Source organism: Pecten maximus, chromosome 16 (assembly GCF_902652985.1).
Source record: "Pecten maximus chromosome 16, xPecMax1.1, whole genome shotgun sequence".
In the NCBI taxonomy this organism is placed as follows: Eukaryota; Metazoa; Mollusca; class Bivalvia; order Pectinida; family Pectinidae; genus Pecten; species Pecten maximus.
The window spans coordinates 2,108,044-2,123,907 of record NC_047030.1 but is presented as its reverse complement, the minus strand read 5'-3'; the positions used below and the strand labels follow the sequence as shown (position 1 = coordinate 2,123,907).

At 38.0% G+C, this 15,864-nt stretch overlaps 1 protein-coding gene across 1 annotated transcript in view; it reads right to left on the bottom strand.

The window, feature by feature from the left end:
• Positions 1 to 13,119, bottom strand: part of LOC117344520 (probable serine/threonine-protein kinase drkD) — a 36,820-nt gene extending 23,701 nt beyond the window's left edge. The window contains exons 1-4 of the mRNA XM_033907283.1: positions 12,722 to 13,119; positions 5,115 to 5,253; positions 3,617 to 3,753; positions 779 to 887 (exon numbers count right to left, since the gene is read on the bottom strand). Coding sequence (XP_033763174.1) covers positions 779 to 887; positions 3,617 to 3,753; positions 5,115 to 5,253; positions 12,722 to 12,909 — 573 coding nt within the window. The 5' untranslated portion in view covers positions 12,910 to 13,119. The remainder of the gene's footprint in view (positions 1 to 778; positions 888 to 3,616; positions 3,754 to 5,114; positions 5,254 to 12,721) is intronic.
• Between the last annotated feature and the right edge of the window lie 2,745 nt (positions 13,120 to 15,864).

Here is a 15,864-nt window from a genome sequence, read left to right as displayed (position 1 = left end):
ATGGGATTTAATTGTCAGATATGGGATTTCATTGTCAGAGATGGGATTTCATTGTCAGAGATGGGATTTCTTTGTCAGATATGGGATTTAATTGTCAGAGATGGGATTTAATTGTCAGAGATGGGATTTAATTATCAGAGATGGGATTTAATCGTCAGAGATGGGATTTAATTGTCAGAGATGGAATTTAATTGTCAAAGATGGGATTTAATTGTCAGAGATGGAATTTAATTGTCAGATATGGGATTTAATTGTCAGAGATGGGATTTCTTTGTCAGATATGGGATTTAATTGTCAGATATGGGATTTAATTGTCAGAGATGGGATTTAATTGTCAGAGATGGGATTTAATTGTCAGAGATGGGATTTAACTGTCAGAGATGGGATTTCATTGTCAGAGATGGGATTTCATTGTCAGAGATGGGATTTCATTGTCAGAGATGGGATTTAATTGTCAGATATGGGATTTAATTGTCAGAGATGGGATTTCATTGTCAGATATTATGGGATTTAATTGTCAGATATGGGATTTAATTGTCAGAGATGGGATTTATGGGATTTCATTGTCAGAGATGGGATTAAATTGTCAGATATGGGATTTAATTGTCAGAGATGGGATTTAATTGCCAGAGATGCATGCATGCATGCAGGGCTTATTGTCAGGAATGATATCCCTTTTTTTTCACTCAAACGGCTGGCTTATAGCTTTAAAGCTGTGGTACAAGATCTAGTCTAGATTAACATTAATACCTCAGGAACCAGGTGAATTGTGACTTACAATGCCCAACCGTTCATCATCCTTCTGGATAGAAAAGATTGCATCTTCAGGATCGACTAATGATCTATTACACATTAGCTTAATGGTCGTCTTTTTCATGGACACAGATCTGAAATATAACATAAAATCTCCCTCATCTTTATATCAAGTTTCATTAAAGCACTTTATATATCTACCCATCCTCTGTTATACCCACTTTATATATCTACCCATCCTCTGTTACCCACTTTATATATCTACCCATCCTCTGTTACCCACTTTATATACCTACCCATCCTCTGTTATACCCACTTTATATATCTACCCATCCTCTGTTATACCCACTTTATATATCTACCCATCCTCTGTTACCCACTTTATATATCTACCCATCCTCTGTTATACCCACTTTATATATCTACCCATCCTCTGTTACCCACTTTATATATCTACCCATCCTCTGTTATACCCACTTTATATATCTACCCATCCTCTGTTATACCCACTTTATATATCTACCCATCCTCTGTTATACCCACTTTATATATCTACCCATCCTCTGTTACCTACTTTATATATCTACCCATCCTCTGTTATACCCACTTTATATATCTACCCATCCTCTGTTATACCCACTTTATATATCTACCCATCCTCTGTTACCCACTTTATATATCTACCCATCCTCTGTTATACCCACTTTATATATCTACCCATCCTCTGTTATACCCACTTTATATATCTACCCATCCTCTGTTACCCACTTTATATATCTACCCATCCTCTGTTATACCCACTTTATATATCTACCCATCCTCTGTTATACCCACTTTATATATCTACCCATCCTCTGTTATACCCACTTTATATATCTACCCATCCTCTGTTACTCACTTTATATATCTACCCATCCTCTGTTATACCCACTTTATATATCTACCCATCCTCTGTTACCCACTTTATATATCTACCCATCCTCTGTTATACCCACTTTATATATCTACCCATCCTCTGTTATACCCACTTTATATATCTACCCATCCTCTGTTATACCCACTTTATATATCTACCCATCCTCTGTTACCCACTTTATATATCTACCAATCCTCTGTTATACCCACTTTATATATCTACCCATCCTCTGTTACCCACTTTATATATCTACCCATCCTCTGTTATACCCACTTTATATATCTACCCATCCTCTGTTATACCCACTTTATATATCTACCCATCCTCTGTTACCCACTTTATATATCTACCCATCCTCTGTTACCCACTTTATATATCTACCCATCCTCTGTTATACCCACTTTATATATCTACCCATCCTCTGTTATACCCACTTTATATATCTACCCATCCTCTGTTACCCACTTTATATATCTACCCATCCTCTGTTACCCACTTTATATATCTACCCATCCTCTGTTACCCACTTTATATATCTACCTATCCTCTGTTATACCCACTTTATATATCTACCTATCCTCTGTTATACCCACTTTATATATCTACCCATCCTTTGTTATACCCACTTTATATATCTACCCATCCTCTGTTACCCACTTTATATATCTACTATCCTCTGTTACCCACTTTATATATCTACCCATCCTCTGTTATACCCACTTTATATATCTACCCATCCTCTGTTATACCCACTTTATATATCTACCTATCCTCTGTTATACCCACTTTATATATCTAACCATCCTCTGTTATACCCACTTTATATATCTACCCATCCTCTGTTACCCACTTTATATATCTACCCATCCTCTGTTATACCCACTTTATATATCTACCCATCCTCTGTTATACCCACTTTATATATCTACCCATCCTCTGTTATACCCACTTTATATATCTACCTATCCTCTGTTATACCCACTTTATATATCTACCCATCCTCTGTTATACCCACTTTATATATCTACCCATCCTCTGTTATACCCACTTTATATATCTACCCATCCTCTGTTATACCCACTTTATATATCTACCCATCCTCTGTTATACCCACTTTATATATCTACCCATCCTCTGTTATACCCACTTTATATATCTACCCATCCTCTGTTACTCACTTTATATATCTACCCATCCTCTGTTATACCCACTTTATATATCTACCCATCCTCTGTTATACCCACTTTATATATCTACCCATCCTCTGTTATACCCACTTTATATATCTACCCATCCTCTGTTATACCCACTTTATATATCTACCCATCCTCTGTTATACCCACTTTATATATCTACCCATCCTCTGTTACCCACTTTATATATCTACCCATCCTCTGTTATACCCACTTTATATATCTACCTATCCTCTGTTATACCCACTTTATATATCTACCCATCCTCTGTTATACCCACTTTATATATCTACCCACCCTCTGTTATGTCAGCTCGTCCTGAAGATGAGGTTCGGTCGTGCGTGACTACAATTTGTGAAGTCTACACCAGGTCAGGCTTCTATATGGACCTACCGGGGGGTATATACATACCCGGGCTAACGTGATCAGACTACACTTGCCACTGTCGGCATATTAAACTGTATATTATATTTGGTTGTCTCTCTCTCAACAATACTTTGGTTTGGTTTGTTTTTGTTTAACGTCCTATTAACAGCCAGGGTCATTTAAGGACATGCCAGGTTTTGGATGTGGAGGAAAGCCGGAGTACCCGGAGAAAAACCACCGGCCTACAGTCAGTACCTGGCAACTGCCCCACGTAGGTTTCGAACTCGCAACCCAGAGGTGGAGGGCTAGTGTTAAAGTGTTGGACACCTTAACCACTCGGCCACCGCGGCCTCAACAATACAACTCAGGGTGCCCTGATAATACATACCCACTTCCTGTGTAGGAAAGATAAACTTCGGCAGAGTCGGATTCATTTTCCAAAACATTTGCTGAAAACCTGGCAGATTTCTGTAATCCATATGGATAGTAATAATATCTTTTGACGTCGTTATTGAACTTGCACAACTGAAAAAGAAAACATCAAACAGACTAATTCTCAAATCATAAGCTGTTGCATCAGATCAGGCTCAAATCCCTTTAACAAAATTCCTACATGTAACTAATGTTTAATAAACAATTCACATTTAATAGTAATTAAAATATGCTGCACCATGCACATTTCCTGAAAGCACATTTTACTTACTTTTGGTGTTAACCATATATGCATTTACAACTGTTGAAAACTTCATTATTTTGCAAACTTAAATAATTAGCAGTTTGCAAACCTCTATAACCAGTATTTTTTAAACATATACCGTATTTGACCTAATAAGGGCGCCTGCACTAATAAGGGCGCCCCTACCTTTTTTCAAGGAAATAAATCTTTGACTGAGTGTCAAAATGGTGTTCAAAGGTAATAATTCATGTGAAATATTTTCTTCAGCGAATTAAGTAACTGAAACACATGTTTTCGCCACATTTTGTGTATTCCTACAGGCTACAGATGACATGTCAGTACAAAGAGCACCCAAAACTAAACACACATATAAATAATAACTTACCATCTTTATTTGAAGGTAAAGTAAAGACTTTATTCTTGTTGATAAATAACTTTTGTTCAGAACAGAAAGCTAGTAAAAGACATTGTAAATCAATTATTAGGTCAAAGAAAACGATGTCTGATATGATCTGGGAAATCACCTGTTTCTATAAATAGAACACAAAAGAGTTCCATTGAACATAAATGGTGGAACACACGTTCTCTGGTTTAAAGATCAGCTGGCATGGTTTACAAAGTTTACAGGAGTATTCAAGTGGTGTTTAAGCTTAATATATGATAATGATTAGATATCTTCATCTGGAATATTTTTATGACTGAATATTTTACCGTTTCCTCAACTTTTGGTATTCTGCTATAAGGTATAGTCTGTTTCATAAAACTTCAGAATAACTAATCTTAATAAGGGCGCCCCCACTGTCAATTACCCGTGCCCTGCGCCCTTATTAAGTCAAATACGGTATCTATGCAGCAGTTTGCAAACCTTGATAACCAGTATTTTGCAAATATCTTATTCTATAACCAGCATTTTGCAAAGTTCAATGATCAGCATTTTGTAAAACTAGATAACCAGCATTTTGTAAAACTAGATAACCAGCATTTTGCAAACCTGATTATACCGGCATTTTGAAAACCTCGATACCCCAGTATTTGCAAACTTTGATTACCTGAATTTTTCAACCTCCATAACCTACATTTTGCAAACCACAATAACCAGAATTTTGCAAACATCTTTAACCAGCATCTTTTAAACCTCAATAACCAGCATTTTGCAAAACTTAATAACTAGCATTTGGTTCTACTTAGATTGTAATAACTAGTCACTTACAGCTACATGGATACATTCGTCTCCAAATCCATCGACTTGATGAGGATCCTCTGGTTCATTAAAGTGGCTACAGGGGTTAAATGTATAGTTATACGTGATTCTGTAAACGTCACCTGGATCTTTGTATATGATGTAGAATCTGAAAAAGAAAGGACGGAGGGGAAGTCAATATTTGCAAATTAAATAAAAAAATACCGACCAAGGAAAACTAAATTGTACATGTAAGTGACAGGTACACCTAACAATACACTGCGACATGTGACCTAATTACTAACCTTGATAAAACAGATTAAAGTAAAGTGTATGCATAAATTAATGATCACACATATAGTTTTTGTCATTAACTTAAAACGTCAATTTGGCTCTATACACTTGTAGTAATTAATACACTGATGACTTGATTTTTATATGATATACATGTACATTGTATGGTACTAGATTTCAATTCCATTCTATTGTTTCCATTCAGCACCAGAAATAGATTTATACTGTCCTCAGCCTGTGTTTTGTCCGCTCCGTTAGATTGCATGTACAATTAATTATTTATTTTCATAGAAAATTATTTCAAAAGTAATCCCATTTTGTATCAGGCATGTATTGCCCTACGTCGATACTGGCTTAATAATGATGTACTTAAACTAACAATATATCCGGAAAGACATCTTCACAATTCCAGGGATTTTCATGTACAATCTCTGTGAAATGGAGATTACTTGGATGTATATTGTATGTGTTTAGAGAATTCTACCTAGTATCATGTATATAGATCTAGAGGTAACACAACAAGTGGTTGTTGGATATGGAATTTATTTCACACGAGTAAGTTATTTTTTAAAAGTTACAAAAGACACAAGCTTTAGTGAGTGTTCTTTGCAACTTTTAAAAAATAACTTATGAGTGTGAAATAAATTCCATATCCAACAATTTCGAGTCGTGTAACCTGTTTCTACCACAATAATATCGGCTTGAATCAAAGGGAAATGTGGCCAAGTATAATTTCGCGTATGCAAATAAAGTGTACCGGTGACGTCCGGGACCCGGTGATGTGACGTCATTAGATTATTGATGACGTCAATAACAATTGCAGCTTGGGTCAAAGTTCACCGTGTTATCCAATCAAAATGCGTACAGAGTTTATACCACGTGTGGTATAAACAGATTGTTAATCAACAGCTGTAATTATTAACTGATGGTCTGAGAGTTGAATAACACAGGGTATTGTGGTAGAAAATATATTTGTACCTCCTGCATAGAATGTCCAATAGTCCAGAATATTTGACCCTCTGCACTGTTAATCAACCTATGATCCCTGGAGCCTCGTGCAATAGAACATCGGTCGATTACCAGTACCTCGTGTCAAATATTCTGGACTATTACACAGACACCCATGATATACTTGTTTATGTAGCAAATTAAAGTTTAATCTGTTTACAATGAAAGCTTATATTACCAGATTATATAAACATGATACTGAGTTTAAACAATGAAAACTGCCCTTTGTTCTCATCTGATAATGAGCTTCCAAAATTATGTATATAATATATAGAGCATAACAGGGAGAAAGATACAATTTAAGTATGTGTAGATACATTGTATATACCTGGTGAAAATATCAGTATTTTCTGTCATACGAAATATTAAACAGAGAATCATTCACTTTTCTATCTTTATTTATTCTTAAAACAGTATAAAAATCTGTAGCTTAATTGGTGATTACTCATATTCTTATAACATAAGGGGCTTGACGACATTTCATGATAGTAACAAAACAACATTTCATTAAAGTACAAAAACCACATTTCATGTTATACAGAAACAACATTTCATTATAGTACAAAAACAACATTTCATTATAGTACAAAAACAACATCTCCTGATATACAGAAACAACATTTCATAATAGTACAAAAACAACATTTCATGACAGTACAAAAACAACATTTCATGACAGTACAAAAACAACATTTCATTATAGTACAAAAACAACATTTCATTATAGTACAAAAACAACCTTTTGGAGGACCCAAGTGGTCAGACAGGCAGGTGACCCTTACTGTAGCCTTTTGGAGGACCTAAGTGGTCAGACAGTCAGGTGACCCTTACTGTAGCCTTTTGGAGGACCTAAGTGGTCAGACAGTCAGGTGACCCTTACTGTAGCCTTTTGGAGGACCTAAGTGGTCAGACAGTCAGGTGACCCCTACTGTAGCCTTTTGGAGGACCTAAGTGGTCAGACAGTCAGGTGACCCTTACTGTAGCCTTTTGGAGGACCTAAGTGGTCAGACAGGGAAGTGACCCTTACTGTAGCCTTTTGGAGGACCTAAGTGGTCAGACAGTCAGGTGACCCCTACTGTAGCCTTTTGGAGGACCTAAGTGGTCAGACAGTCAGGTGACCCCTACTGTAGCCTTTTGGAGGACCTAAGTGGTCAGACAGTCAGGTGACCCTTACTGTAGCCTTTTGGAGGACCTAAGTGGTCAGACAGGGAAGTGACCCTTACTGTAGCCTTTTGGAGGACCTAAGTGGTCAGACAGTCAGGTGACCCCTACTGTAGCCTTTTGGAGGACCTAAGTGGTCAGACAGTCAGGTGACCCTTACTGTAGCCTTTTGGAGGACCTAAGTGGTCAGACAGTCAGGTGACCCCTACTGTAGCCTTTTGGAGGACCTAAGTGGTCAGACAGTCAGGTGACCCCTACTGTAGCCTTTTGGAGGACCTAAGTGGTCAGACAGTCAGGTGACCCTTACTGTAGCCTTTTGGAGGACCTAAGTGGTCAGACAGTCAGGTGACCCCTACTGTAGCCTTTTGGAGGACCTAAGTGGTCAGACAGTCAGGTGACCCTTACTGTAGCCTTTTGGAGGACCTAAGTGGTCAGACAGTCAGGTGACCCTTACTGTAGCCTTTTGGAGGACCTAAGTGGTCAGACAGTCAGGTGACCCTTACTGTAGCCTTTTGGAGGACCTAAGTGGTCAGACAGTCAGGTGACCCCTACTGTAGCCTTTTGGAGGACCTAAGTGGTCAGACAGTCAGGTGACCCTTACTGTAGCCTTTTGGAGGACCTAAGTGGTCAGACAGGGAAGTGACCCTTACTGTAGCCTTTTGGAGGACCTAAGTGGTCAGACAGTCAGGTGACCCCTACTGTAGCCTTTTGGAGGACCTAAGTGGTCAGACAGTCAGGTGACCCCTACTGTAGCCTTTTGGAGGACCTAAGTGGTCAGACAGTCAGGTGACCCTTACTGTAGCCTTTTGGAGGACCTAAGTGGTCAGACAGGGAAGTGACCCTTACTGTAGCCTTTTGGAGGACCTAAGTGGTCAGACAGTCAGGTGACCCCTACTGTAGCCTTTTGGAGGACCTAAGTGGTCAGACAGTCAGGTGACCCTTACGGTAGCCTTTTGGAGGACCTAAGTGGTCAGACAGTCAGGTGACCCCTACTGTAGCCTTTTGGAGGACCTAAGTGGTCAGACAGTCAGGTGACCCCTACTGTAGCCTTTTGGAGGACCTAAGTGGTCAGACAGTCAGGTGACCCTTACTGTAGCCTTTTGGAGGACCTAAGTGGTCAGACAGTCAGGTGACCCCTACTGTAGCCTTTTGGAGGACCTAAGTGGTCAGACAGTCAGGTGACCCCTACTGTAGCCTTTTGGAGGACCTAAGTGGTCAGTCAGGTGACCCTTACTGTAGCCTTTTGGAGGACCTAAGTGGTCAGACAGGCTGGTGACCCTTACTGTAGCCTTTTGGAGGACCTAAGTGGTCAGACAGTCAGGTGACCCTTACTGTAGCCTTTTGGAGGACCTAAGTGGTCAGACAGTCAGGTGACCCTTACTGTAGCCTTTTGGAGGACCCAAGTGGTCAGACAAGCAGGTGACCCTTACTGTAGCCTTTTGGAGGACCTAAGTGGTCAGACAGGCAGGTGACCCTTACTGTAGCCTTTTGGAGGACCTAAGTGGTCAGACAGGCAGACCCTTACTGTAGCCATTTCAAGTCCTACAAGTTACTGCAGGATATATAAATACAGTAATTCTTTAGCTATGAGCACACAAATTGATAACAAGAAATAAATTAAAAATCTGAAATGTGTAGATAAGAGTGTTGTTTAGTCTTTATTACTGTCTATAAATCAACCACATCAGGATAATATGTAGTGTAGAACAGGTAACTCCACACCAATATAACACACTCCAAGTTTAAACAGTTTCTTCAAGGACAAATAGGAGAGTGCTACAAAACACATTCCTGACTCAGAATTTCATCAAAAATTAATGTTTTTTACCACATCTCTAGAACTTGATGCATTTATTTATCTATACTTTGCGATGTACATGTGAATGCAAGTTTACTTTCTACACAAACAGCAGATTGTGTTGATGCATTCATATGAATATACATATGGCAAGCCGTTTTAACATTTAATCCCGTTTCCTCTTAAGGTAAAATATGCTTCAAATTTATTTCACTTAAGTGAAATACTTTACCTTAAGGTTAAAAGACTTTTTTTGCATTATGTTTTATTTCACTTAAGTGAAAAAGAATTTCACTTAAGTGAAATAAAACATAATGCAAATGCTGCTGTTGAGTAAATCGGACACCCACTCTCATGAATCAGATATGGACTAGTCCATCTAGTGACCAAGCATTGGGTGTTTAATTTCTGACCAATTCGAGACCTTTTCCCTACTTCATTTGTTGTTGGTAAAATCAATACTATTTCCCATATGATTTACTTTCACTTATGTTTTATTTCCATTAAATCTATGTTTTATTTATTTCCCTTATGATAAGTGATAAGAACGTATCAAAGTTAAAGTTTACTCACGCTGTTTCTTAGTTGACAGGCCGAAGGGGTTCATTCCATTATACCATGGGGTGGATAGGAGGACAGAGTGACTTTATGGACATATGGTCAGTTTTATTTACCTTAAGATGAAAAGAATTTCACTTAAGGGACAAGTATTTTTCATTATGTCTGCACATAATTTTTTTTCACTAAAGTGAAATTCTTTTTGTCTTAAGGGATATTAACATTTATTTGCATTATGTTTTATTTCACTTAAGTGAAAAAGAATTTCACTCAAGTGAAATTCTTTTCACCTTAAGGTGAATAAATTATTTGCATTATGTTTTTTTTCACTTAAGTGAAATTCTTTTTTCACTTAAGTGAAATTCCTTTTTCACTTAAGTGAAAAAACATCCCCTTAAGAGGAAATGGGATTAAATGTTAAAACGGCTTGCCATATATACACAGGTACGTTGTTTTACAATGCTGAAACGTGTCCATTCCAATGGCATCATGCTCACATTTTCTTCCATCATTCACAGATGTGTCTAACATTTAAATTTACTTGTTCAAGATTTCTCTGTCAACCCTAGGGTGTGATATCTCTGTCACCCCTAGGGTGTGATTTATCTGTCACCCATGGGGTGTGATATCTCTGTCACCCCCTAGGATGTGATATCTCTGTCACCCATGTAGGGTGTGATATCTCTGTCACCCCCTAGAATGTGATATCTCTGTCACCCCTAGGGTGTGATATCTCTGTCACCCCCTAGAATGTGATATCTCTGTCACCCCTAGGATGTGATATCTCTGTCACCCATGTAGGGTGTGATATCTCTGTCACCCCCTAGAATGTGATATCTCTGTCACCCCTAGGGTGTGATATCTCTGTCACCCCCTAGAATGTGATATCTCTGTCACCCCTAGAATGTGATATTTCTGTCAACCCCTAGGATGTGATATCTCTGTCAACCCCTAGGATGTGATATCTCTGTCACCCCTAGGGTGTGATATCTCTGTCACCCATAGGGTGTGATATCTCTGTCAACCCCTAGGGTGTGATATCTCTGTCAACCCCTAGGGTGTGATATCTCTGTCACCCCTAGGATGTGATATCTCTGTCAACCCTAGGGTGTGATATCTCTGTCACCCCCTAGGGTGTGATATCTCTGTCACCCCTAGGGTGTGATATCTCTGTCACCCCTAGGATGTGATATCTCTGTCACCCATAGGGTGTGATATCTCTGTCAACCCCTAGGGTGTGATATCTCTGTTACCCCTAGGATGTGATATCTCTGTCACCCCTAGGATGTGATATCTCTGTCATCCCTAGGATGTGATATCTCTGTCACCCCTAGGATGTGATATCTCTGTCACCTCTAGGGTGTGATATCTCTGTCACCCCTAGGGTGTGATATCTCTGTCAACCCCTAGAGTGTGATATCTCTGTCACCCCTAGGGTGTGATATCTGTCACCCCTAGGATGTGATATCTCTGTTACCCCTAGGATGTGATATCTCTGTCACCCCTAGGATGTGATATCTCTGTCACCCCTAGGATGTGATATCTCTGTCAACCCTAGGATGTGATATCTCTGTCACCCCCTAGGGTGTGATATCTCTGTCACCCCTAGGATGTGATATCTCTGTCACCCCTAGGGTGTGATATCTCTGTCAACCCCTAGAGTGTGATATCTCTGTCACCCCTAGGGTGTGATATCTGTCACCCCTAGGATGTGATATCTCTGTCACCCCTAGGGTGTGATATCTGTCACCTCTAGGGTGTGATATCTCTGTCACCCCTAGGGTGTGATATCTCTGTCAACCCCTAGAGTGTGATATCTCTGTCACCCCTAGGGTGTGATATCTGTCACCCCTAGGATGTGATATCTCTGTTACCCCTAGGATGTGATATTTCTGTCACCCCTAGGATGTGATATCTCTGTCACCTCTAGGGTGTGATATCTCTGTCACCCCTAGGATGTGATGTCTCTGTCACCCATGTAGGGTGTGATATCTCTGTCACCCCTAGGATGTGATATCTCTGTTACCCCTAGGATGTGATATCTCTGTCACCTCTAGGGTGTGATATCTCTGTCACCCCCTAGGATGTGATATCTCTGTCACCTCTAGGGTGTGATATCTCTGTCACCCCCTAGGATGTGATATCTCTGTCACCCCCTAGGATGTGATATCTCTGTCACCCCCTAGGATGTGATATCTATGTCACCTCTAGGGTGTGATATCTCTGTCACCCCCTAGGATGTGATATCTCTGTCACCCCCTAGGGTGTTATATCTCTTTCACCCCCGGCCCTAGAATGTGATATTTCTGTCACCCCTAGGGTGTGATATCTCTGTCACCCCTAGGGTGTGATATCTGTCACCCCCTATGGTGCGATATCTGTCACCCCTGGGGTGTGATTTATCTGTCAATCCCTATAGCCTATAAGGCATGATTTCTCTGTCACCACTAACATATTCAACGCATCATTAAAATGTGAAGTACAAATTTAATGTGTTAAATGCTTAATAACTTAAATGAGTTAAAACTAGTTGAAAATTATTTCAATGCATTACATTTTATGTTTAACATGCTGAACGCTATCGCGCTCATGATCTCGTTTAGGAGCTGGCCGTTTGACAGATTTAATACGGTACGGTAACCTATATATACATGTAGCCAGCTGCTCTCGTTTAGGAGCTGGCCGTTTGACATTAATACGGTACAGTAACCTATGTATACATGTAGCCAGCTGCTCTCGTTTAGGAGCTGGCCGTTTGACATTAATACGGTACGGTGACCTATATATACATGTAGCCAGCTGGTTATTGCAGCCTCACCTCGGTCTTTTTGACGAATCTTCTTTAATGTTGTCCAAAGGCGTTAAATTAACGATTCCATATCCTTCTACTGAAGCTGAACAAGAAGTCATTAAACTCACTGGTAGTTCTTTTGGTGGACTCACAAGTGCACACGCACTAGAGAAAACAGTTAAAATGCACAACTGGAAGTTGACCCAATTAGCCATGATAACAAGCTTACACCGCTGACACAGTTCCCGACACTTCTCGGCTCTGCATGGGCACTTAAACTCACAGCTGATCGTGAGTAACTGCACATTGAACTGTGTGCATGTAGTGAACTACCTACTTGTTGCAGTCCTCGAGTCAATAGTTTGTAGCCTGATCTAGAGGACCAAAATAGGGCCTACCTACAGGCCTACCACGCAGTCTTTCTGGCCCAGGACACGGGCGACTATAATAATCGAGTAGAAAATGCCCGTCTTCTCCGCACTGTCAGCTGATCGACCGGCTAGTGATTTATAAATACTTCATCCTCTCAGAGACTTGTATATCACAATACAAGTCTCTGATCCTCTTATATAAATAAATGTAGCTTGGTTCACTCAGTTTATATATATATATATTCACAAGGTCAATTTCTTATATTGTTAATAAGTTTTGAAAATTGCACTGGTTAAGCGGTGGGATTTTAACCCGTCTTTATATAAATCTGCCATTTTGCTAGATAACAAAAAGGATTTGGTCACTATGATATATTATACAGTTATCAAATGGGTATGAGGGCGATAGTAATTTTGTCAGCCCCGAAGCAACAACTGTTGCACGAGGGCTTTAGCCCGAGGGAAACAGTTGTTGCTGAGGGGCTGACGAAATTACTATTGCCCGAACTTACCACATTTGATAACTGTTTTATTATACCTTTACATTTATAGTCCTGGAAACACCTGCGCAATCCTCTCGAGGCTGATAGTCAAATTATCACATTACTTTTATATAGAGAAAATAACGTAAAGGTATAATAATCTTTTATAGCCTACGGATTTTGATAAGTCCAATGGTTTTATTTACTAAAAGATAAATTAGCAAATATACATCAGACATCTATTTATAAGTTCTCTTCCTTAGATTATCACTTGAATGCACTGATTGATGTTGTATGGGATAACTGGTCTGTTTGTTTAACGATTGATTTGAATATTTTTTTCATGTTATGGAGGTATAACACAATAAAACGGAGTATTCTCTAAAGTTGATGATGAGAGTGCACTCCGGGTTTTTGTGTTATTTAAGGATTAACATCAATTATTTTTTCTGTTATACAGTCATAACAGAAAAAACTGGAGTGTAAGTTTTTTATGTTATGACTGTATAACAAAAAAAAAAAATTAATGTTAATTCTTATAATTTAATTTCGTCTTATACACACCAAGATATTTCACTTTCTTTGGCGAACTCTTTTCTGTGATAGATTATTACGCAACGTCATCAGCCAATCAAAAATGACGTTACATTTCGCAACGTCAAAAAATTTGTTATGGAGGTATAACAAAATTATTTCAGCCAATGGAAATGCGCGTTTCATACAAAATTAAATTCTATAAGTCCATAACATAAAAAATATATTCAACTTATATGAAGTTAATCCTTATAATTAGAATTGATTAACCTTGAAGGATTTAAACGGGTTTACGTAGAGGTTCATTACCTCACAAAATTTTTGAAATGAATTTTGTTAGGAGCCGTGAAAGGAGAACAAAGGAAAAATAGATAAAACGAAACGTATTTGATATTGTTCAGCCATACCTAAATAGCATTGATGATACTAGATATCGACTTATTGTATCTACAGATATATACTACTAGGGCTGTAATAAGTTATTCAAGAAGTAATCATATTAGTAAAAATAATTTCGGTCTCTCAAAATTTCATGACAGTTTCAGATCTTCAGACGAATCAAGGTGGAAATGTATTTTCCCAATGTATTGTCCCAGAAAATACTACATATCTCTGTCGAAATTGAAAGAAAAACCTCTAATCTCTGACCTCCATAACGATCACTTTGATTAAATGAAGCTCTATATACGACCCCGGGTGGAGTTCTTTGAAATCTGATGATACAAGGCTTTTAAACAATTAATATTGGATAACTGTTTTGTATACATACAATACACATATCTGTGTACTAAGGGAACAGCTCTTTTGAACAATCAATCCTTTGTCATATAGACAATATTCAAAATATTCAAGGGGATGGCTATCATATTCATTTTGTATTAACTATATTTTATCTCATGTATTACAAGAAATAAAATCAGAAAGGATAACTCGTCTCAAACTGTCTTTAAACAAGAGTTTCCTCCCTTCGTCCATATATAAGTTTTGTATATAACGTCTTTGGTTGTTTATGGAAAGGATTTTAAAACGTCTGCATTTTTGTTTATTGTCTTTTATTATTTAGTATAAGTATTTATTATAGGTATGCATGAAAATCAATTTTAGATATTTGGTTGAAATAAAGTAGAATTAATCAGATTCCACCAAGACATTTTTAAACGGCAAACAAATCTGTTGGTTTTATCAAATCCCTGTAAAAAAAAAAAGGAAAAATTTTCCGCTAAAGATACGAAATGATTTTATTATTATTATTCATTTAATTATTTTTTTTTATAAGATATCTGTATTTTTGAATGGGTTTATTCCGTCAAAATAACAACCGTGGTACAGCAAAAACAAATATATATGTATAATAATTTAATTTTGTATGAAACACGCATTTTCATTGGCTGAAATAATTTTGTTATACCTCCATAACAAAATTTTTGACGTTGCGAAATGTAATGTCATTTTTGATTGGCTGATGACGTTGCGTAATACTTTATCACAGAAAAGAGTTCGCCAAAGAAAGTGAAATATCTTGGTGTGTATAAGACGAAATTAAATTATAAGAATTAACATAAATTATTTTTTCTTTTATACAGTCATAACATAAAAAAACTGGAGTGTACTCTCTTCATAAACCGCTTCGCGGTTTATTTAGAGTACACTCCAGTTTTTTTCTGTTATGACTGTATAACAGAAAAAATAATTGATGTTAATCCTTAATTCATCACAGAAGAAATTCAATCTTACTTAACAGTGCAAATTTTTAAAATTAATTTGATGGAAGGCGATTTATGAC